Source organism: Anomaloglossus baeobatrachus, chromosome 6 (assembly GCF_048569485.1).
Source record: "Anomaloglossus baeobatrachus isolate aAnoBae1 chromosome 6, aAnoBae1.hap1, whole genome shotgun sequence".
NCBI classification, from domain to species: domain Eukaryota; kingdom Metazoa; phylum Chordata; class Amphibia; order Anura; family Aromobatidae; genus Anomaloglossus; species Anomaloglossus baeobatrachus.
In genome coordinates, this window is record NC_134358.1 from 347,113,376 (window position 1) to 347,138,881 (window position 25,506).

General features: G+C 43.3%; 1 protein-coding gene across 4 annotated transcripts in view; it reads left to right on the top strand.

Moving 5' to 3' along the window:
* TEX10 (testis expressed 10) overlaps positions 1-25,506 on the top strand; it is a 1,039,320-nt gene that overhangs the window by 773,824 nt on the left and 239,990 nt on the right. For all 4 annotated transcript variants that reach the window (XM_075314987.1, XM_075314985.1, XM_075314986.1 and 1 more), the window contains one exon: positions 8,842-8,930. In XM_075314987.1, coding sequence (XP_075171102.1) covers positions 8,842-8,930 — 89 coding nt within the window. The remainder of the gene's footprint in view (positions 1-8,841; positions 8,931-25,506) is intronic.

Genomic DNA, 25,506 nt, shown 5'->3' on the forward strand with positions numbered 1-25,506 from the left:
ACTGGCAACTAACTTCAGCGCATGAGGTCATGCTCATCTAGTTATACACTGATGTCAGCTGCTGCAGTATTCACTGCTCCCCACTCCCGGGATGATAGGTATAAGGAGCAGTGAATATTCATTCTGTTTAATAGCAGACACACGTAAACACCTAGCACTGCAGTAAGTGACTGGGTAATCATGTTTGCCCGCTATCAAAACAAATGAATATTCATTGCTTCAGTACTGAGAGGTGGGCGGGATTATGGTAGTTGGGAGGTGTGTATACACTGTGTGCAGAATCATTAAGCAAATGAGTATATTGATCACATGATACTTTTTATACATGTTGTCCTGCTCCAACCTGTATAGGCTTGAGAGCCAACTACCAATTAAGTAAATCAGGTGATGTGCATCTCTGTAATGAGGAGGGGTGTGGTGTAATGACATCAACACCCTATATAAGGTGGGCTTTATTATTAGGCAACTTCCTTTCCTTTGACAAAATGGGTCAGAAGAGAGATTTGACGGGCTCTGAAAAGTCCAAAATTGTGAGATGTCTTGCAGAGGGATGCAGCAGTCTTGAATTTGCCAAACTTTTGAAGCGTAATCACCGAACAATCAAGCGTTTCATGGCAAAGAAGCGTGTTGGACAAAAGTGGCACAAAATAACTGCCCATGAATTGAGGAAAATCAAGTGTGTAGCTGCCAAGATGACATTTGCCACCAGTTTGGCCATATTTCAGAGCTGCAACATTACTGGAGTATCAAAAAGCACAAGGTGTGCTATATTCAGGGACATGGCCAAGGTAAGGAAGGCTGAAAAACGACCACCTTTGATCAATAAACATAAGATAAAACATCAAGACTGGGCCAAGAAATATCTTAAGACTGATTTTTCAAAGGTTTTATGGACTGGTGAAATGAGAGTGACTTTTATGGGTCAGATGGATGGGCCAGAGGCTGGATCAGTAAAGGGCAGAGAGCTCCACTCTGACTCAGACTGAGCAAGGTGGAGGTGGGGTACTGGTATGGGCTGGTATCATCAAAGATGAACTTGTGGGACCTTTTCGGGTTGAGGATGGAGTGAAGCTCAACTCCCAGACCTACTGCCAGTTTCTGGAAGACAACTTCTTCAAGCAGTGGTACAGGAAGAAGTCGGTATCGTTCAAGAAAAAACATGATTTTCATACAGGACAATGCTCCATCACATGCATCCAACTATTCCACAGCGTGGTTAGCCAGTAAAGGTCTAAAAGATGAAAAAATAATGACATGGCCCCCTTGTTCACCTGAACCCCATAGAGAACCTGTGGTCGCACATAAAATGTGAGATCTACAGGGAGGGAAAACAGTACACCTCATGGAACAGTGTCTGGGAGGCTGTGGTGGCTGCTGCACACAATGTTGATCGTAAACATATCAAGCAACTGACAGAATCTATGGAATGGTAGGCTGTTGAGTGTCATCATAAAGAAAGGTGGCTATATTGGTCACTATTTTTTTGGGGTTTTGTTTTTTCATGTCAGAAATGTTTATTTCTAAATTTTGTGCAGTTATTTTGGTTTACCTGATGAAATAAACAAGTGAGATGGGAATATATTTGTTTTTTATTAAGTTGCCTAATAATTCTGCACAAACCGATATCCTCCTAAGATAGCCAAATCTAAAAATACCCCACTCCAACTTCCAAAAATATTAAGCTTTTTTGATATTTGAGTCTTTTGAGTTGATTGAGAACTTAGTTGTTGATCAATAATAAAAAAATTCCTCTAAAATACAACTTGCTTAATAATTCTGCACACGGTGTATTCATTTCCTCTAATAGCAGGCACACTGTTGGCCCCAGTGTCTGTCTCCTGTGACTCTGCTCCGCTAACCCCCCACACTGTCAGGTACATTTAGAATATAAGATGCACCCCCCACTTACCTTCAAACTTTGGGCAGGAGGAAAGATCTTATAGTCCGAAAAATGTTCCCCAGCTGATGTTTTCATTGATATCATTTTAGGGTAGATAGAATGTTTTCATCGCCTGTTATTTTTTTTTTTTTTCCTGGTAACACCCCTGCAATTCTGGTGTTTTTTTTGTTGTTTCTCGATATACCATTTACTCATTATATTGACCTATTTTAATAGATCAGGAATATCACATGTCTTTGTTATTAATATTTAATGGCAGAAAAGGGAGTGATTTGAAATTATATTATTTTTTTCAGATTTTTTAAAAACATTTTTTTTCTTTTATACTTTTTACTATATTTGTTAGTTCCCTTAGGGGACTTGAACTTGCAGTCATCTGATAGTTTGTGCTATATACAGCAATGCCAGAGTGCAGCTCCATAAAGCAAAATTAATTTTCACCTATGGACACCAGCCATGGGCTGGATTTCACAGAAGATTAGTGCTGACAGGCACAGGAGTCTTCAGAAGACCCCTGGCTGTTGCAGCAACCAATAGGTGTCCCATGCACTTTAATGAGTGGTTTGAACAATGCACCCTGCTGCCTGTATGCTGTAATGCCACTGTTAAAGATTCGATACTGACTAGAGATGGGCAAACCCACAGATGTTTGGTTTTGGCGGGTCCGGACAGACTAAAGAAAAAAAAATTAAAAAAAAAAGTCTGGTTCGGGAACAGACTTGAAGCTGAACATCTGCCTGCCCGGATGCCAAACCTTATACAAGTCTATGGGACCTGAACATTGGGCTTTAAAGTGGTGGCGGAAAGGGCTAAGGGTCTGCAAAGTAGGATAGATATACTTACCGAGTCTCCTGTGCAGTTGACACACTGCTTCTTGGTCTGCTCATTAACCCTCATGCATATTCACTGCAACCCCTGCCCACCCTCTGTGACAGTGGCTGTGATTGGTTGCAGGCAGACTGCCGGCGTCTGATTGGTTGTGGAGTGTAAAAACAAATAAGTAGAAAAAATGGAATAGGGTCCCCCATATATTGATACTCAGCACAGATAAAGCAAATGTCTACAAAGCTGTCCACTCTGTTGGCTGTACATCAACATATGAGTGACCTTGGCCACCCGGATAATGATAGAAGCTTAAAAATAAAGGAAAAAGAAAGAAAATTAAAAATAAAACATGACCATTATACTTAGCAACCTTCTCTCTTGCTGTCACACTGCTTTTGGGTTCCCTCATTAACCCTTATACATATTCACTGCTTCCGCCACAGGCTGCTATTTTTAGACTGGGGGGCCCAATAACCATATACCAGCCTCTTGGTGTCCACTTTGTTTTTGGATATCAAAATTGAGGGGGACGTTTTTCAAAAATTGTTTATTTAAAAAATGTTAAGAACACTTCATGGGACCCCTCGTATTTTGATACATAGCGAAGATGATGCGCAGAGCTGTGGATGGACCCTACGTCATTTTTTAAATGATTTATTTTTCCACTCCTCAACCAATCACAGACACCGGCAGTCTGACTGCAATCAATCACAGAAGGCTTGCCACACTCATCAGGAGGGCTTTAAACTAGAAGAAGAGGGGATGGGAGAAAAAACAGCAGACAAGAACATGCAACAGAAGGACAAACTAATCAAGGATACTAGATGCCGTAAAGAGGACCCAAGACAGGGTAATCAGAAGGAAGCTAAGAAAAGGGGAGCAAAACTTCTTTCCTGCATGCTGACCAATGCAAGAAGCCTGACCAATAAGATGGAGGAACTGGAGCTGGTAATGTATGAGGAGAAATACGACATAGTAGGAATAACTGAGACATGGTTAGATGATAGTTATGACTGGGCGGCTAACCTGCAAGGATATGAATTGTTTAGGAAGGATCGTAAAAAAAGGAAAGGGGGTGGAGTCTGTCTATATATAAAGTCCAGTTTAAAGCCTAGACTAAGAGAAGATATTCAAGAGGGAAATGAAGAGGTGGAGTCTCTATGGGTGGAGATACAAGGAGGGAAAACTAATAAAATCCTCATAGGGGTTTGTTATAAGCCACCAAATATAACAGAAACCACTGAAAATGTATTATTGAAACAAATAGACAAAGCAGCAAATCACAATGAGGTGATTATTATGGGGGACTTCAATTACCCCGATATAGACTGGGAAACTGAAACCTGCGTATCTCAGAAAGGAAACCGGTTTCTGTCAGTAACTAAGGATAATTATCTGTCCCAACTTGTGCCGGGCCCAACTAGAGGGGCAGCCCTTCTGGACTTAATTTTAAGCAACAGGCCAGATAGAATAACAGACGTACGAGTGGATGGGCACCTCGGGAACAGTGACCACAATATAATACAATTCCACTTGTCCTTCAGTAAGGTGCCTTGGAGGGGGGTTACAAAAACGCTGAATTTCAGGAAAGCAAAGTTTGATCAGCTTAGAGAAGACCTTCGCCAAATTGATTGGGACAATGTCCTCAAAAATGGGAGCACAGAAAATAAGTGGGACATTTTTAAATCGGTATTAAACACCCACTGCGAGCTAGCCATACCATACAGAAATAAAAGGGCTAGGAACAGGAGAAAACCAATGTGGCTAAATAAGGATGTAAAAGGGGCAATGAATAATAAGAAAAAGGCATTTAAAAAGCTAAAACAAGAAGGCAGCGAGGAAGCATTAAAAATATATAGAGAAAAAAATAAAATGTGTAAAAAACAAATATATTTAGCAAAAGTAGAAACTGAGAGACTCATTGCTAAGGAAAGCAAAGCAAATCCCAAACTATTCTTTAATTATATAAACAGAAAAAAGATTAAAATTGATGGTGTTGGCCATTTAAAGAATAATGAGGGTAAAATCATAGAAAGCGATGTGGGAAAAGCAAATGTTTTAAATACTTTTTTCTCAACTGTGTTCACACAGGAAAAGAATATGCCAGGGGAAATGCAGAGTGATCATGTAAATGCCCCATTAAGTATGACCTGCCTAACCCAGGAAGAAGTGCAGAACCGACTTAGTAACATTAAAATTGACAAATCACCAGGCCCTGATGGCATTCACCCTCGGGTATTAAGGGAGTTAAGTAATGTGATAGACAGGCCTCTATTCCTTTTATTTAAAGACTCTATAGAAACTGGGTCTGTTCCACTGGATTGGCGGCTAGCAAATGTGGTACCAATATTCAAAAAAGGGTGCAAAAGGGAACCTGGAAACTATAGGCCGGTAAGCTTAACATCTGTTGTGGGTAAAATGTTTGAAGTGTTTTTAAGGGATACTATTATGGAATGTCTCAATGTTAATAACTGTTTAACTCCATATCAACATGGATTTATGAAGGATCGCTCCTGTCAAACTAACCTGATCAGCTTCTATGAGGATGTAAGCTCTCACATGGACCGAGGAGAATCATTGGATGTCATTTATCTCGACTTCGGTAAAGCATTTGACACTGTCCCACATAAAAGACTGCTAAGTAAAATGAGAAAGCTTGGGCTCGGGGAAAATGTGTGTAGATGGGTAGGTAGCTGGCTTAGTGGTAGAAAACAAAGAGTGGTTATTAATGGTGCATACTCAGATTGGGCCAGGGTTACTAGTGGGGTGCCACAGGGGTCTGTATTGGGCCCCCTACTATTTAATATATTTATTAATGATCTGGTGGATGGTTTACAGAGTAAAATATCAGTATTTGCAGATGATACAAAACTATGTAAGGTAGTTAACACAAAGGAGGACAGTTTGCAACTACAGATGGATTTGAGTAAATTGGAGAATTGGGCTGAAAAATGGCAAATGAGGTTTAACACAGATAAGTGTAAGGTTATGCACATGGGAAGGAGAAACAGATGCTACGATTACTTACTAAATGGGAAACTGCTGGGGAAATCAGACATGGAAAAAGACTTAGGCATCTTAGTGAATAAGAATCTAAATTGGAGTGCCCAGTGTCAGGCAGCAGCCACCAAAGCAAATAGGGTGATGGGATGCATTAGAAGAGGTCTGGGGGCACGAGATGAAAACATCATTCTCCCTCTGTACAAATCACTAGTCAGACCACACTTGGAGTATTGTGTGCAATTTTGGGCGCCGGTGCTGAAGAAAGACATTACTGAACTTGAAAGGGTTCAGAGGCGGGCTACTAAAATAATAAATGGAATGGGTGCATTACAATACACGGAAAGGTTATCAAAATTAGGTCTATTTACTCTAGAAAAGAGAAGACTTGGGGGAGACCTAATAAATATGTACAAATATATCAGAGGGCCATATAGAGATCTCTCCCATGATCTGTTTGTACCAAGGACTATGACAAGAACAAGGGGGCATTCTTTTCGATTGGGGGAAAGAAAATTCCTACATCAGCATAGAAGAGGGTTCTTCACGGTAAGAGCAGTGAGGCTCTGGAACTCTCTTCCTGAGGAAGTGGTGATGGCCAACTCACTGAATGAATTTAAGAGAGGAATGGATGCTTTTCTAGTTAGCAAAAGTATAGAAGGTTATAAATAGCATAATCTTACAGGTAGATAGAAGAGCGACCTAGATTATTAGAGGAATGGGGGGGGCTGCAATACCAAGACAGGTTATTAAACTTGGGGTTAGTTAGTTAGGAAAAACAAAGTCTTAGGGGGATCTAATCACAATGTATAAATATATGAGGGGACAGTACAGAGACCTTTCCAAAGATCTCTTTACACCTAGGCCTGCGACTGGAACACGGGGGCATCCGCTACGTCTTGAGGAAAGAATGTTTAATCATAATCACAGATGAGGATTCTTTACTGTACGAGCAGTGAGACTATGGAGCTCTCTGCCGTATGATGTTGTAATGAGGGATTCACTAGTAAAATTTAAGCAGAGCCTGAACGCATTTCTTGAAAAATATAATATTACCAGTTATGTATATTAGATTTTATGACAGGGTGTTGATCCAGGGAACTAGTCTGATTGCCGTATGTGGAGTCAGGAAGGAATTTTTTTCCCCATTGGAGCTTATTTGACACATTGGGGTTTTTTTGCCTTCCTCTGGATCAACATGTTAGGCTACGGGTTGAACTAGATGGACTTAGAGTCTCCCTTCAACCTTAAAAACTATGAAACTATGAAACTATGAAACAGATTCTGTCACAGAGGGTGAGCAGGGGAAGCCGTGAATATGCATGAGAGGTAATGATCAGACTCGGAAGGATTGTGACAGATGCTCGGGAGATGTAAATATAACTGTCCTGTTTTAACTCCTTAGTGACCCATGACGTACTGGGTACATCATGGATCGTGTGAGGTTAATCCCCGCCCCCTGCCGTGGGCAGGCGGCAGCGATCCGCACACATATAAGCTGATTTCAACAGCTGACATGTGTGCCTGCTAGTCGCGAGTAGAATCGCTTCCACCCGCAACTATTAACTCCTTACATCTCACTGCCAAAATCTGGCAGCAAGATGTATATGCGCACTGCCATTATGATCACTTACCCCGCCCCATCAGAAGTCAAGTGACGTGATCACGTGACTTCCGGTGGTTGTCATGGTAGCACACGGTCATGTGATGACGCCTGTAGCAAACATGAGTCACTTTCGCTCAATGCCGGAATAGTGCCGACATTGAAAGTAAAGCAGCATATCTGCAAATCTCAGCTCTGTAGCTGTGATCTGGAGATATGAAAGAGCGACCAGACTGTTGATCCATATAGTCCCCTAAGAGACCTAGTAAAATAAAAGTTAAAAAAAAGTTTTCAAAATTTTTAAAAAAATAAAAAACTAAGTTCAACTTACCCCCTTTCTCCCCATTGAAAATTAAAGGGTTAAAAAAATAAAAAATATACACATTTGGTATCGCTGCGTTCAGAAATGCCTGATCTATCAAAATATAAAATCAATCAATCTGATTGTTATTTGGTATAGCGGCAAAAAAATTCCAAACGCCAAAAATACATTTTTTTGGTCACTGCAAATTTTGCGCAAAATGCAATAATAAGCGTTGAAAGCGTAGCATCTGCAAAAAATACAGTTGAAACCCTCAGCTCGAGGCGCAAAAAATAAGTCAGCACTGCGCCATAGATCCCAAAAAATGAAAATGTCACGGAGTTTCAAAAAAATTATGCAAAACGTGCGCCACTTTTTTTGGACAAACTTGTGAATTTTTTTTAACTTCTTAGATAAAAGTAAACCTATTCATATTTAGTGTTTCCAAACTCGCACCGACCTCAGGCATCACAGCAACACAAACGTTTTACCAGATAGCGAACATGGTGAAGAAAATATCCCAAAAACTTTTGTGCAATCACACTTTTTTTGCAGTTTTTCCACACTTGAAATTTTTTTGCTGTTTTCCAGTACACTATGGTAAAACTTACAACTCGTCCCACAAAAACCAAGCCCATATATGGCAAGATTGACTGAAAAATAAAAAATTTACAGCTTTCGGAAGAAGGGGAGCAAAAAAAATGCCCGGGGGCTGAAGCGGTTAATCTATATTTTGCTTCCTTATAACCTTTTTTTATTATTATTTATCCGGATGGTTGAAACCGAACAATAACACGTATTTCTCTGAGAAGTGCATGTTCGGGGTCCGTGCACGAACATCACTGGCCGGTAAGGACCCTGAACTTTACAGTTCAGTTTCGCCCATCACTAATAGAGGCACTTAATAGGTTAAGAGCCATGGGCGGAGCTCCTCTCCACACGCAGCTGTTAGAGAATTTCACAGCCATCATCTGCTGGGAAAGATGCAGGCTCGGCTTGCGAGTCCGCATCCTGTTCTTGGAGCTGGTATACGACGTACACAGTGTGTCATATGTCGTTAAGGGGTAAATAAACTGTTTTTATAATTACTTGATCACTATAATCATTTGTGGTGCCCTGCCTTTTTGTTTCTGTAAAATTAAGATTTTAGACTCAACTGAATGGCTTTGCCTTTTATTATTTTATAAACTGTTACATAATCTTTTATTTCAGATCTTCGTTTGGAAATTGGATGTGTTCAAACTTTGAAACTACAATATTTGATGTGGACTATTTCAGCTTTTTGTTTTCAGCACTTATAGGTAAAGTATACTTCAATATGCATTTAGATCTTTATATTTACTTTTTGATTTGAAAAACTCAACTTAAAAAGTAGTTTTTCAATTAACCCCTTAAGGGCGAAGCCAGTTTTGTACTTAATGCCCAGGCCATTTTTTGCAATTTTGACCAGTGTCACTTTATAAGGTTATAACTCTGGAACGCTTCAATGGATTCCGGTGATTCTGAGATTGTTTTTTCGTGACATATTGGGCTTCATGTTAGAGGTAAACTTAGGAGGATTTTTTTTTATTTTATTTGTGAAAAAATCTGAAATTTGACAAAAAAATTAAAAATTTTGCAATTTTCAAACTTTTAATTTTTATGCCCATAAACCAGAGAGTTATGTCACACAAAATGGTTAATAAATAACATTTCCAACTTGTCTACTTTAGATCAGCGCAATTTTTGAAACAAAATTTTTTGGGGTTAGGAAGTTAGAAGAGTTCAAAGTTCATCAGCAATTTCCCATTTTTTCAACAAAATTTACAAAACCATTTTTTTAGGGACCACATCCCATTTGAAGTGACTTTGAGAGGCCTAGGTGACAGAAAATACCCAAAAGTGACACCATTCTAAAACCTGCACCCCTCAAGGTACTCAAAACCACATCCAAGAAGTTTATTAACCCTTCAGGTGCTTCACAGGAACTAAAGTAATGTGGAATGAAAAAAAAAAAAAATTAACATTTTACCTAAAAATGTTGCTTTAGCACTAATTTTCTTACTTTTTCAAGAGGTAACACCAAAAATTGGACCTCACACTTTGTCACCCACTTTCTTATGAGCGCGCCGATATCCCACATGTGGTCAGAAACCTTTATTTGGGTAAATGGGAGGGCTTGGAACGAAAGGAGCAATATTTGAATTTTGGAAAGCAAAGTTGGCTGAAACAGATTGCGGGCACCATGTTGCATTTACAAATCCCCTAAGGTACCTAAACAGCAGGAAGCCCCCTCAAGTGACCCCATTTTGGAAACTAGACCCCTTAAGGCTTCTATCTAGGGGTATAGTGAGCATTTTGGACCCACAGGTACTTCACAGATTTTGATAACGTTACGTTGTCATATTGAAAATTGACATTTTTTTCTCAAAAATGTTGCTTTAGCATCAATTCTCTCACTTTTTCAAGAGGTAATTCCAAAAATGTGACCCAAATGTTTGTTACCCACTTTTGTGCGCGGTGATACCTCACATGTGGTCTGAAACCTTTGTATGGACAAATGGGAGGGCTTGGAACGAAAGGAGAAATATTTGAATTTTGGAAAGGAAATTTGGCTGAAAAAGATTACGGGCACCATGTCGCATTTGGAGGACCCCTAAGGTACGTAAACAGCAAAAAACCACCACAAGTGACCCCATATTGGAAACTAGGCCTCTCAAGGAATTTATCTAGATGTTTGGTGAGTACCCTGAACCCCCAGGTGCTTCACAGACGTTTATAACGTTGAGCCATGAAAATAAAAAAATAAAATTTTACCACAAAATTGTTACTTCAACTAGGTAGCTTTTTTTCACAAGGGTAACAGGAAAAAAATCACCATGAAATTTATTGTGCAATTTCTCCTGAGTTTGTTGATATCTTATATGTGGTGGAAATCAACTGTTTGGGCACACGGCAGGTCTTGGAAGGGAAGGAGTGCAATTTGACTGCAAAATTGGCTGGAATCAATAGCGGACACCATGTTGCATTAGGAGAGCCCCTGAGGTGCCTAAGCAGTGGAGGTCCCCCGCAAGTAACCCCATTCTGGAAAATAGACCCCTCAAGGAATTTATCTAGATGTTTGGTGAGTACCCTGAACCCCCAGGTGCTTCACAGAAGTTTAGAATGTTGAGCTGTGAAAATAAAAAAAAATACATTTTTACCACAAAATTGTTACTTCAACCACATAGCTTTTTTTTTTAACAAGAGTAAAAGGAAAAAAAGCAGCATAAAATTTATTGTGCAATTTCTCCTGAGTGTGCTGATACCTTATGTGTGGTGGAAATCAACTGTTTGGGTGCACAACAGGGCTCGGAAGGGAAAAAGTGCCATTTCACTGAACATTTGGCTGGAATAATTAGAGGACGCTATGTCGCTTTTGGAAAGCCCCTAAGGTGCCTAAACAGTGGAGGTCCCCCACAAGTGACCCCATTCTGGAAACAAGACACCCCACGTCGACTCTGGACCTTCTAGAATATGAGGGGCACGTTCAGGGAACGTATCCTCCATTTTCTAGGAGTGCAGACCCTCCATGTGAGGAGAGTGGGTGCAAAGAATTTGCACCCACCCTCCCCAGGTCACAGCTGCAGAGTGCCAAGCAGCCAGCGCAGCTCTCTGAAAGCAAAGCAGGAAGCTGAGCTGACAGCCTCCCTCTGCACGTGTGACCGGCGTCTGCTGTGAATTAGGAGGGGGCCGCGAGGGATCAGAGCTGAGACAGGTACGTGGAACACCGGGGTAAGAATAGGGGGTGACCTGGCAGGGCCCGGGGAGCAGTTTTCTGTCGTGTCATAGCACATGCGACAGAAACCAAAGGAAAAGGGTAAATGCGGCCGGCGCGCACAGCAGCGCGCCGGTGTGCGCGGCGCTATGTTAGATTTCCGGGAGGAAGGGGGGGTCGGTGGGGACACTTTGGCGACACCGGGGGACCGGGGATGAAATTTATCTCCCATCTGACATGTTTGTTTATGCCAGATGGGAGATAAATAATCTTTTACCGGCAAGGTCATTTACTGTAATGTGATCATCGGTAAACTGTGTGTACCGGTGGTCACGTGAGCGGGGACCGGAAAAACCGGCCTGAATCATGATCTCTAGGGTCTCAGCTACCCCCGGCAGCTGAAAATCCAGACATTTTCCGACTCTGGGGGGCGCTAGACCCTTTTTTCCGACCGCCGTTAAAAAGCGGCGGTTTGGAAGAAGTACCCTAATTTGTCGCTGTTAAAAGGCGTATCAGCGGTCGTTAAGGGGTTAAAGGAGTTTCTGATCTCATACTCTTTCATCAGCTGCCAAATCTTGATAGCTGTGCAGTCTATGAGCACTAAAAAATACAAGAGGGAACCTATAATGCTTATGCCACAAAATCAAGTCTCAAACATACATTTTGGCCCATTGCAAAGGAACTGTACTTTAACGGTTCTTCTGCATAAATCTGTAGTGTGATTGAGCATAAGAAACTTTAGAATACATCTTCTCAGAGAAATCTGCTTCTTTCTCCACTGACATGAGGCACTTTTTGTCCGCTCTCCTTCTGACCCCCACCAAACCCCATAATAATCTGAATTCACCATTTACTTTGAAAAACAGCTCAACCCCATCTTTCTCAAGACCAGATCTGTGTGATGTCAGGTTATGCCTCCTATTCTGTAGAGGAGTAATAAGGACTGAGGACCAGAGGGAGGAATCTGGCAGAGGGAAATACAGAAAAATGGTTCTGAACTTACTAAAATGTTTTTTACCTCACTGCAAAGCTGGATTCCCATCTACATTGTTCAGTATTGCTGTATAAACTCCTACTGATTTTGTCTGTGTGCATTTTTTATTCCTGTTTGTGCTGTGGTCTTGGTCTTTATAAGAAAGATCATAGTAGCTAGTAGTAGCTCATCTCCTCTAACCAGTTCAGAGTCAATTTTAAATTCTGTGAGAGCATTTTCAAAGGGAAAACTGGGGAACATGCAGAATACAAGACAATGGTCACAAAGAGATGGCTAGTCAGTTCGAACTTTGATAATATGCATGTCTGCAGAAAGCCCAGCCATTGTCCTTGTTTTAAGTAGTTAGATGAGCTTGTTGCCATTAATTTTGTAGATTATCAATTTCCTAGACAACACAAGATGGACATTGTTGTGCTAATTCTGGTAATACTAATTTAAAGGCAGTATGTCACCCTTTTGAGACGGCAGACAGAATGCTCAGGCGCTGGATTTCTAGACATGCACCTCACAACACAGGCATATTAAAGATAAGGGGAGAAGAAATTGGGTATAATGAAGCCTGGAGGCAGTCTCACCTTCCTGGCAGCACATGCCCTATAGTACAGAAGATCATCCAGGAGGCATACAGGTATAGCTAATTTTAGCTCTATGCTACCTGTATGCCCATATTAAGGGTGTGTGCAAACAGTGTAGATTTGGTGCCGAAATTTCCTGCATGAAATCTGTAACTTCTAGCAGAAAAATGAACAAAAAACGCATGCATTTTTGTTGCGTTTTTTTCTATACATTTCAATGGCTGAAAGGGCTGCAAAAATGCAGGAAAAAACACTCCAACAATTGACATGCTGCATATTTTTTCTGTACCAAATCTGCAAGGAAAAAATAGCAACATGTGTACAGCAGTTCAGAAATCTTATAGACTTTACTGACTTCAGGATAGGTATGCAAATTTTGGTGCAGATTTCTCAAAAAACACATTAAAATCTGCATAAAAAAACACACCATGTGCATTTAGCAGAATTAAAAAATACCTCAAAAGGGTGACCGATTCCCTTTAATCACAGTCTAGCCTCTAAAGCGGGCTTTACTCACTGCGATATCAGTCCCGATATCGCTAGTGTGGGTACCCGCCCCCATCTGTTGTGCGACACGGGCAAATCGTTGCCTGTGCCGCACAACATCGCCCAGACATGTCACACATACTTACCTGCCCGGCGACGTCGCTGTGACCGGCGATCCGCCTCCTTTCTAAGGGGGCGCTTCGTTCAGCGTCACAGCGACGTCACAGCTGCGTCAGTAAACCGCCGGCCAATAGAAGCGGAGGGGACGGAGATGAGCGGGACAAACATCCCGCCCACCTCCTTCCCTCCGCATTGTGGCCGGGAGGCAGGTAAGGAGAGCTTCCTCGTTCCTGCGGCATCACACGGAGCGATGTGTGCTGCCGCAGGAACGATGAACAACCTCGTAACTGCTGCAGTAACGATTTTTGAGAATGGACCCCCATGTCACCGATGAGCGATTTTGCACGTTTTTGCAACGATGCAAAATCGCTCATCGGTGTCACACGCAACGGCATTGCTAATGCGGCCGGATGTGCGTCACAAATTCCGTGACCCCAACGACTCCGCATTAGCGATGTCGTAGCGTGTAAAGCCCCCTTTAGTCTGATATCGTAAAATGAGCTTATCTGCATTAGGTTGGTATATTTTCATTGTAACATTCAATTCTCCTAGTTGGATTTGTATGACAAAATTGTAGGGCATGTCAGTGGGGCTACACTGATTGCACCCTGATTGCTGAGCCCGGTATATATGGTGTTAAATCCATCTCCCATGCCTGAATCCGGCCCCCTTGTGTTTGTCCAATCCCACTGTTTTCCCTCCTACTGTTTTTTCCCTATATAATCCCCCTATTTCCTGGTTTCGGTCTCTCCTCAGCCTGATACCCGGACGCTGCTGTGCTGCTGGACACCCAGACACACTTGCGCTGCTGGTGAGAGATGACCGATAACGTGGCTGCCGCCATTAGAGACAGAATCAGGAGGGAAGGGGACGCATGGCTTGCCACCTTTTTGGCTGAGCTGCGTACCATCCCTCCTGAGGCTCAGGCAGTGATTCCCAGCGGCAGGCGGTCTGCACGGCGAACCCGTTTGCCGGAGCGCCTGAGTCCTGCACTGATAACGTCACGGAGCATGCGCACTCATGTGCGCGCCTCGTGACTGGCCCCACCCACTTCCTGCAAGCTGCCAACCGCAGCTGGTAGTACTTAACCCCTGCCTCCCTGAACCACCAATTATACATGCTCCACTACTACTTATAATGCTGGGACACCATGTCTGCGGCTCCTCGTCTATAGAGGGGTCTGCAGACATGGTGCAGCCACTACCCCCTCCCCCTCAGTCTCTTCCACATGATGCACCCCTGGTATGCCCTTTCACCCCCCTTTCACAACCCCCACTGCTGGCCTTGCCACCATTACTGCAGGAGGTTGCAGGTGTGCACCCTGCAGTGTCTGCCTCCTTCCCCCTTACAAGCCCCATCTGCCCCAGGTGCACCTGCCCCAGTTTTTCAACCACCAAATTTTCTGGTCCACTGCAGGTGGGTGTTGGAACCCCGTCCCGCAGTGGCAGCCACTGTGTGCTCGGTAACCGCTTCGCTTCGCTTTCCTCAGCGTCACTCCCTCGCATCCCTCATCAACACAGGCGCTCTGCTCGATCACGTGGCAGACGTAGCTGCCATTTCGCCCGTCGTTCCCGATCCTATCGGAGGAGCCGCCGTTCTTGTTCATCGAGGTGGCGTTCTCCTTCCACGACACCGGCTTCCTCATACGCATCAGTCGTGCCCCATGGGCATCATCGCCGTCGTTACCAACCTTCTCAGAGGAAGACGGTTCTTCCCTCAGCACGCCGGCAGCCTGTGGAATTTGTTGATTTTGTACAGGAGCCTTCTGTCGCTCCCCTTCCAGATGCTGGTAAGTATCGATACTCGGGGGCGTGGGGGGATAGTGTGGGTATAGCAGTGGCTATTAAAACACTTTTAGATAATTTGCAGCCTGCGGCGGGGGGAATATACTAGTTGGCCCTTCATTTTCCGGTCACCCTCCTCTACAATCTGACCCCCCGCCTCGTGCCGATATTCATAGGGATGCTTTCTTTTGCGGCGTTACCCCTTTGGGATCAAACTTGACTGAGGAGACCATCCGAAAAATATGGGCGAACGATTATGTTGATATATGGTCTTTAGTTTCGACTGATCAACATACAATTGATAGGGAGTGGCGCTCATCTGATCGTCCTCTTGAGAGGACGCCCAAAATGACTAAGTCCATTAACAACTGACTTCTGGCATTTTTTATGGGATGTGTCATGGGACAAAAGCACCCTGAGCGCTGTTCCGAGATGTTTATATATCTCGACACCATATATAATTCTTACAAAGCTCATGAGGGATCAGCCTGGTGGTGCTACGACGAGGATTTTCGACGTCCTTTGGCCCTCCAACCCCAGTTGGGTTGGGGAGTAAAAGCCACGGACACCTGGCTACGTTTAATGCTGGCCCAGAAGGATTATAACTCCTTTCATTCTGCGCCTCCTAGCACCTCTGCCGCCTTCGGCCCAGTGGCCGTCCGTAGACCTGGCACGTGTTGGTTATTCAATGAAGGTCACTGCCACTTCTTTGGCCTTTGTAAATTTAAGCACCAGTGCTCCGCTTGTGGTGTACCACACGCAGCAGCCCAGTGCCCCCGGCTATCTTCCAAATTGCCAAAACAACATGAGCGTAGTTAATGACATTAATTTTTGGGCTTTTTTCACCCTCCGGTAATTAAGTTATTTAAATCATTAGTGCTTAGATGCTTGGAACTTAACATCTGGTTTCGCACCCATCTTGTTCCCGCTTCTCGTAATTATATTGCTGATGCTTTGCCCATTTTACTTTTTCAGAAGTTTCGAGGGCTTCGCGCTCGGACGAAGGGGTTGCCTTGCACAAGTCAGTATGTGGGAATTGATTGTCAACATTTGACCCCCCCCCCCGGTGTGAGCTTCGTGGTTCTTGACACGTGGCAGGCTTGCGGCGGTACTAGGCTAGTGATGTGGCGGTTGCGCCATTCTTATATTTTTCTGTTGGTCAGAGAGCGGTGCAACGGACAAAGCCTCCTGTATATTTTATTGGGCTCTCAGGACGGTGTTGTGCAGGCCCTATTTTTCATGGGTGGGGGACGGAGCACAGTCTAGCGACTTTTGCTCCTCCGTGGCGGTCAGTGGTTGAAAATGGTGGATGTTCAGAATAAATCAGCGAAGGCTGATTGCGCCGGGAGTCCGGCCTGGCATTACGCCTCGTTAACATGGTATATTCGGTTGGTTAATTACACCTGTTATTTTAAAAGCTGTGACCGACCCCAACCCAACAAAAGATGAGAGTTTGTATATATTTGCTTATCTCTCCAATAAAGTTTATTTGGTTTACTACATTTGTGTGTTTTGTTCGGGCATGGGAGATTTGGTGCGGTGGTGGGGTCTCAGCAGTCTGTAGGGCATGTCAGTGGGGCTACACTGAATGCACCCTGACTGCTGAGCCCGGTGTATAAGGGGTTAAATCCATCTCCCATGCCTGAATCCGGCCCCTTGTGTTTGTCCAATCCCACTGTTGTTTTTCCCCTATATAATCCCCCTATTTCCTGGTCCCTCCCTCCCCTTTTGTTGTATGTTATATTGTTTAAGTCACAGCGGTCAGTGGTTGAAAATGGTGGACGTTAGGCGAAGGCTGAGTGCGCCGGGAGTCCAGCCTGGCATTAGGCCTCGTTGACGTGGTATATTCGGTTGGTTAATTACACCTGTTATTTTAAAAGCTGTGACCGACCCCAACCCAACAAAAGATGAGTTTGTATAGATTTGCTTATCTCTCCAATAAAGTTTATTTGGTTTACTACATTTGTGTATTTTGTTCGGGCATGGGAGATTTGATGCGGTGGTGGGGTCTCAGCAGTCACATGGTTATGCTAGCTCTGATGAAACCATCCTAAGCCCAGCAAATTATCCTACTTAGAAGTTGTAAGATGGTCAACTTTGGTTTCACCACATTTAATCCATTCTAATTAGTTAGTATTCCTGGTTTGAAGTCCTAATTCAGGTAAATTAAGCAAAGTCAGGTGAGACCTTTTAAAAGATTAGTCAATTTCTACTTTTCAGAGTAATAGGATGACAAATCTGTACTAAGCCTAATGAGCAGTAAAAACAGTGCCTGCAGAGAAGATAATTTAATCCATCCAAACTCCTTTAACAAAGACTGAATGAATACCTTTGAATTGAGGGAAATCTTATCTGAAAATTTTTCAAGGACAGGATGAAGAATCCATAGCTTATAGTGTTCTAAAGGCCACTTCACACATAACGAGATCGCTAACGACATTGTTGCTACGTCACTGTTTCTGTGATGAAACAACGACTTCACCAGCGATCTCGTTATGTTTGACACGTACCAACGATCCGCCCCCCCTGCTGTAAGATCGTCGGTTATTGCTGAATGTTCTGGGCCATTTTTGGCTCGTTGGAGTCCTGCTGGGTAGGATGGATCTGTAGGTTTGACACCTACCAACGATCTCGTTAACGACCTAGATGACAATTTAAAATTGTGACACGTAGGCGTGTAGTTGCGTCACCTTTTCCGCGCCCCCTCTGTACCGATTGGTTGGCGCTGAGAACAGTACTACGTTCTGAATGGGTATCGCTTCATGCTTTGTTCCTTTTTGAGCCTTGCTTTGAGGTCTATCTGTGAAGAACAGGTAATCCTGGTGGAATCGCAGCTTCGATCCTCAAAGCAAACACTCGGGAATGAAGGAGGGATGAATCCGGGTGCAGATGCAGCTTCGATCTGAAAAGCAAGTAAGCAACCGGGAGCAAAGTACGAATGAATCCGGGTGGAGTCACAGGTTCTATCCTCAAAGCAAGGCTCAAAAGGGACAAAGGATGAAGCGATATAAAGTTGCCTTCTAGGCCGGCTGCCAAATCAGAACGCAGTATTGGCCACCAATCGGAGCGGAGGGGTGTGGAAAAGGCGACGCATATGCACGCCTACGTGGCTCACAGCGTCAAAAAGTACGCCCCTATTCGAGGTCGGAATCGTTACATGCTGCTGTGTGACAGGGTCCCAAAGACCAACGAGATCATTATACAGGTCGCTGCATCGTTACTAAAGTCGTTGGAAAAATGACTGTGTGACATCTCACCAACAATCTCACCAATTATTTAACAACGATCCGGAAACTGTGACGTAGTAAGGATCTCGTTAACGATATTGTGTGACTGGACCTTAATACTTTAGGATTAATACTATCTGAGCATTTTCCAGTAGTAGGTTAGGTGTCTCTGTCTCTTCTTCTCTGAGTTGCTTCCTCATGTGGGGGAATAGACTAAGGGTTATGCTGTAAAAAAAAAAAATAAATATATATATATATATATATAATCAGTCAGTTCCTTTCCATTCTTTACTGTTCCTTTGCTTTCTCTGTATCTTTGCCGAATGAGTAGTGATGGGCAAACTCACAGATACCTGGGTTTGGCAGGTCCAACCGGGTTTAGAAAAACCCAGTTTGAGCCTGGAAGTGATACCAGATATCTGGCCAGATAGGTGGTAGAAGGGATAGGGTGATTGGAGCAATCGCTTCATACTTATCGGTCTCTGCACGGCTGTATACTGCCTCCAGGGCTGCTTACTCTGCTTCTGGGGCCTCTCATTATATTCATGCATATGCACTGCTCCCCCACCCACCGGCACTCCCGGTGTCTCTGGTTGCAATCAGATCTTCCCCCACCCTGTGTGACAGCTTGTCTAACTGCTTTCAATCACAGGCTCTGTCTGAATCTATATTGGTGTACAAAAAATAAATAAATTGGCATAGGGTCCCTCTGGGTTATGATACCCAGCACAAATAAAGAATACAGCTGCAGGCTGCAGCCACCAGCCATGTGCTTTTCTTGGCTGTGTATCAAAAGTAGAGGAACCGCACGTGAATTTTTTTTTAATTATTGAAATAAATCATTTTAAAAAACTACGAGCCGTCTCCCACAATTTTGATATCCAGCCAATGATGAAGCTGGCAGCTGGTATTCTCAGGCTGGTGGGACCCATATTATTGGCCCCCTCCCAGCCTAAAAATAGCAGCCTCCAGCCATCCAGGATTGTTGCATCCTTTAGATGTGACAATTGCAGAACTTTATCCGGCTCATTCCAATTGCCCTGCTGCAGTGGCAATGAGAAGTTAATGACATCTCACTGCTGCCACTAAGCCATAAATTAGTAATGTGAGGCGTTTATGAGACCACACCCCCATTACGAATCTGTAGTTGAAAAGAAAGACACAAACATCAAAAAAATCCTTTATTTGAAATAAAATACAGAAAAAGCACCCTCTTTCACCCTTTTATTAATTCCCAAAACACCCAGGTCTGACATAATCCCCACGAGGTCCCACGACAATTTCAGTTCTGCTACATCAGAAGTGACAGCATGCAGGCATAGAACATGACTGCCCGCTGTGAGCTTCTGGCAGAAAGAGCCACAGCGATTGGTGACATCACTCAGATTATTTGTGGTCACAGCAGGAGGTTACCACGGTCCGCCACCTGTGACCACAGGTAACCTGACCTCAGTGAATAGAGTACATTATTTCTAATAGCGATACACCCATTGCTCGCCATGTTAACAAATGTCATGGAAGTGATTTGGGAGTTTTGTCCTTTAGAGCCATTGAAACAGTTCCATCGCCAATAAGATTAGGTGACTGGGATAAGATGATTATTCAGAGGGAAACCTGCTGGATTTTCTGGTTGCAAACAACCTATCCAGAGGGACTTAATCAGCAGCTCAGTTATGTCAGTTTTATTTGAAACCAGTTTAATTGGGGACTCCATGAAATTCAGCTGACACATAATATACGTTCCAGTGGAGCAGTAGTATCTGGTTTAGGCTTATAAATATCAGCTATTGAATTTCTGTATGTAATCTATTCTTCAGTAATATTTAATAGTGTAGAGTGACCTAGGTCATTTTTTGATATTAAATATGACATACTGTTTTTGAAAAAATATTTATTAGTTGAGTATTGTATCTCCTTACCCCATCTTTTGTGGAGAAATAGACCATTCACTGTCACGTTTCTTTCCCCTCCAGTTTTCCCCTTCCCCTTCCCTACCGCTTCCTTTCCTGTAGGTATCGGATAATGTATGGAAAGTGAATTGATAATGGTGATACAGGCCAGAGTATCAATGCTTTGGGATACATGTGGTTCCGCTGTTAAAGCGGGCTTTACACGCTGTGATCTCGCTAGCGATCGTACCCGCCCCTGTTGGTTGTGCGATACGGGCAAATCGCTGCCCGTCGCGCACAACCTCGCTTACCCCCGTCACACGGACTTACCTGTCCTGCGACGTCGCTCTGGCCGGCGAACCGCCTCCTTTCTAAGGGGGCGGTTCGTGCGGCGTCACAGCGACGTCACACAGCAGCCATCCAATAGAAGCGGAGGGGCGGAGATGAGCGGGACGTAAACATCCCGCCCACCTCCTTCCTTCCGCATAGCCGGTGGAGGCAGGTAAGGAAACGTTCCTCGCTCTTGCGGTGTCACACATAGCGATGTGTGCTGCCGCAGGAACGAGGAACAACATCGCTAATTAGAATAAAACGATTTTTTTGTTTTAGGACGACCTCTCCGCCGCAAACTATTTTTGCCGCTTTTGCAATCGTTTTAGGTCGCACATAAGTGTCACACACTGCGATTTCGTTAATGACGCCGGATGTGTGTCACAAACAACATGACCCCGACGATAATTCATTAACGATATCGTAGCGTGTAAAGCCCGCTTAAGACTACGTGTAGGGGAAAGAATAGCATACCCTATATATCCGATATAATGGGTGATGTTGTTTTGAACACATATGCCTCTTCCGGGTATGCGCAGTAGAGACTAGGGAGATCACTGGGAACCAGAAGTGATGTAAAAGCCATCCAGCCGCACATAATGCAGTGTCACATGACGCGGGCTGGATAAGCGTTACTGGCTTCGATAGGAGTGAGGCTTGGAATGCATTGAGTTCCGGAAACGCGCATGAGAGCTGGGGGAGGAGGTTTCCCATCTCCTGAGTACTGGAAGTGAGGTAACGCGAGTGCCCCATACTAAGTTTAAGATCATGTGACAGGGGCCGGATGTGCGTTATTAGCCACCATATTATCGCCGCGCGCCCTGAGTCTATGTGGAACAGCATGGTCCCTGAGTGAGTACACTGATTATATGGGGGATTTTGAATGGAGGGAGAAGGAAATGGGTTACTAATATATGTTATTATTGCAGCTGGTATACAAATGATCTTGATTGAGGACGGGTTTTGAATGACAAAGCCCTATTGTGAGTAATGAGTATATTATAACTCCCTCCTATGACTACTGTGGATGGGATGAACATTTGCTAACTATATGTATTGATGTTATAGCTTATCATATGGTGGGGTCTGATTGAGGAAAGCCCCTGATGAACCTCTAAGTGATTTCTCTTGGGGAAGAAACGCGTCGGGCAATGAGCTGCTAAGTGTAGCTAAGTACTGGCCATTGGGCCTTGTTTTTTATCATCAGTTATGATGAATATTACTGCACACATATACATTTTTTGTCTTGCTGTTCTGACCCTGACATTTGCTTTTTAAACTGAGAGGATTTCTGCCTAAAACTGTCATCCTGATCAGTAGTATTGTTTATATGGAATTATCCATAACCAATCATTGGATATTTGGAATGCTATTGGGGTGGGAAATCCATCTAAGATGATATGAACTGGTCTGAATGAATGTGGAACATCCACTGTGATTTTTATAAGTCCTTCATTTAGATCAGCAGCACCTTAATATCTAGTATAGGGTCAGAAGGGCTAGTCATCATTGAGCGAGGGCGCCATTGCGCTGTATTTAGGGTGCCAACCTCCGCGGGTAGGAAGGGAGATATCAGAGAATTGTCGCCCTGGGCTGGGCCCCTTCCCTGATTTATATGTGAAGCAACCTGGTTTTACTTGCACATTAAAATTTGGTTAATAAAGTTTAATATTTTAATTGGGGTTTTTTTCAGTTTTGGCTTGTAATTACCCCTTCTATGAAATTTTGTTAAGTTTTTGGTTATTCTCTGTGTAACCAAGGGAGTAGGAATAACTCCGGCACATTATTCACCTCCACAGAAAAAGACAATTGAGATTTTTTATGCAAATATTTGTTTTATTGATCAAAAAAATGTTTGTAGTAAATAATATACATGGATTTGTCCACTACAAATTGACGTTTCGGTCAACGGGCCTTCGTCAGACTGGACTTTATCTAAACATATTAAAAAGTAATCAAGATCAATCAGAATCACAAGATTGTCATGATACAATTCATTATGTGGACACCAACATCCATGATACATGATAAGGATAATACATTCATAGGGGAGATACAATCGCCATTTTAATCCAAGTATATCGTTTACAACATCAGGAAAACAATTTTAAAGTTGCAACCTACCAGTATAACAAAGAAATCAATAATATACTATGTCACATAGGGCCTGTATACGCTATCATGACCAGTGAAAGTGATAGTGGTGAGATGGCGGCTATCCGACAAAAGAAAGTAAGAAAGGTAAAAAAGAAAAAGGGAAGAAAAAAAAAGAAGAAATAATGAGGAAGAAAACATAGAAGGAAACATAGTAAGTATATGACCTACCAAAACATGTGTAATAATTTCAAGATCACTCATGTATGGGTTGCAAATTATGTTATCGGTTTGTCACCAAGCGTGCCCCTGGTTATAATAAACAAATAGTTATAGATTACACAACATGTAATCACTGTCTGGCATATGGTATCAAGGACTTGGAATTAATATGTACTATAAGGGGTGCTTCACACATAGCGAGATCGCTACCGAAATCGCTGCTACGTCACGGTTTTGGTGACGCAACAGTGACCTCATTAGCGATCTCGCTGTGTGTGACACTGAGCAGCGATCTGCTCCTGCTGTGAGATCGCTGCTCGTTACACACAGCGATGGTTCGTTTTCTTCAAAGGCGCTCTGCCGCTGTGACGCATACATCGCTATGTGTGACAGCGAGAGAGCGACGAAATGAAGCGAGCAGGGAGTAGGAGCCGGCATCTGGCAGCTGCGGTAAGCTGTAACCAAGATAAACATCGGGTAACCAAGGGAAGCCCTTTCCGCCGCTCTCACTGCCAGTGCCGGCTCCCTGCTCTCTGCACATGTAGCTGCAGTACACATCAGGTAATTAACCCGATGTGTACTGTAGCTAGGAGAGCAAGGAGCCAGCGCTAAGCAGTGTGCGAGGCTCCCTGCTCTCTGCACATGTAGCGACGTTATGATCGCTGCTGCGTCGCTGTGTTTGACAGCTAAGCAGCGATCATAACAGCGACTTACAAGGTCGCTGTTACGTCACAGAAAATGGTGACGTAACAGCGACGTCGCTGTCGCTATGTGTGAACCCAGCCTTAGACGTACTAGTCCGTATTCCCGGATAATTATATTAGAAGATTGTCGGTATACAGAATGGAGGAAGGGAGAGGGAAATAACATGAAGGAAAATTATAGAACAGTTACCTGTTATATCAATAAGGGTGGTATAATATCATGTGTATAGATACATTCTAGGACCATCGCTACTGGTATCGGGAGTGTGCTACATATTCCAAACCGTCAGCTGGAGAAACAGGAAAACCCTATGTCAGGATTGAGTCTAAGGCGGGCATTACACGTTGCGACATCGCTATCATTTGCTAGTGATGTCCAGCGTGCTTGTACCCTCCCCCGTCGCTTGTGCGATATGTGGTGATTGCTGCCGTAGCGAACATAATCGCTATAGCAGCTTCACACGCACATACCTTGTGTGCGACGTCGCTATGACCGCCGAACTATCCCTCCTTCAAGGATGTCATCATAGTATCATAGTTTTTAAGGTTGAATGGAGACTCTAAGTCCATCTAGTTCAACCCGTATGTCCAGCAGTCAAAAAGTGCTGTGGAATTGGCAATAAAGTGTTGCCACATCGGATATCAGATTTATGTCGACTGATGCGGTCTCGGATATGTTGGGTAGTTTCACCAACATATCCGAGACCGCAGGGACATTTGTTGTAATAAACTGCAAACGTGATGTCGCATGTATAAAAGCGGAATGTCTTGCCTGTTCTTGGTTGTGTATAAGAATTCCCCTTAGTTACATTGGCACATTGTGTGCATCCAAGGCATGATAAAGTGTCCCTCTGTTGTGTACCAAGAAAAGTTTGTCGTGGGACGATTTTGGATGATCCAAGGTCGGCACGAAACAGCTGATTCTTGAGATTAGGGGACCTCTTCTGACAAAGAGGTAAATTTTGAAATGGCTCTATTTGTGGGTATGCTGAATTGAGTAAAGGCTAGTGTTGACATATGATCTTCCTAAGTAATGGTTAAAAAGAATATGTGGTGATGCATGGTATTTGATTCTGGGATGTCCGTGTCCGCTTTGATGCAGAGCATTTAGTGTCCGCCACATGATGTGGATATCCCCTTTGTTGAAATTACAAGCTCATTTCAGCATGTCTAATTTCCTTAATGTGCACACCAAGAGTATAAGAGAAAAATGCCTTTATTGCATACCAATCTTAAAAACATTTAAAAAGGTGCAAAACATACAAGCAGCCAGAGGTGGGGGCAGGAGTGCCCTGGGCAAAAAAATCACCACAACAGCATCACATAACGGTGATAATTACATACATGAGTAAATTAGTCAAAAATGCTGTAAAAAGAAGTGCCAGTATATAATGCTGAATGCCCAACAATGTTAGGTCTGGACAACCAGGAGCAATAGAAGTAACATAAATCAGCCAGATATATGCAATGTTCCAAGGGAGGGATAGTAATTGTAGTAATGCAGAGGGAGGGTCACAGGTACACAAGTTGCGCAAATAATGAAATAGAATAATACAAAGCATGAATCATAAGTACGCAAGAAGTGAATCTGAGTAGGAGATCTCAGAATAGGAGTACCATAACAAGTAACCTAAATACACCCTAAACCTGTATGATAAAGTGCAATGTGTATAACCCATGTAAATGCCAAATGCTGACAAGGAACTGCACAAAAAC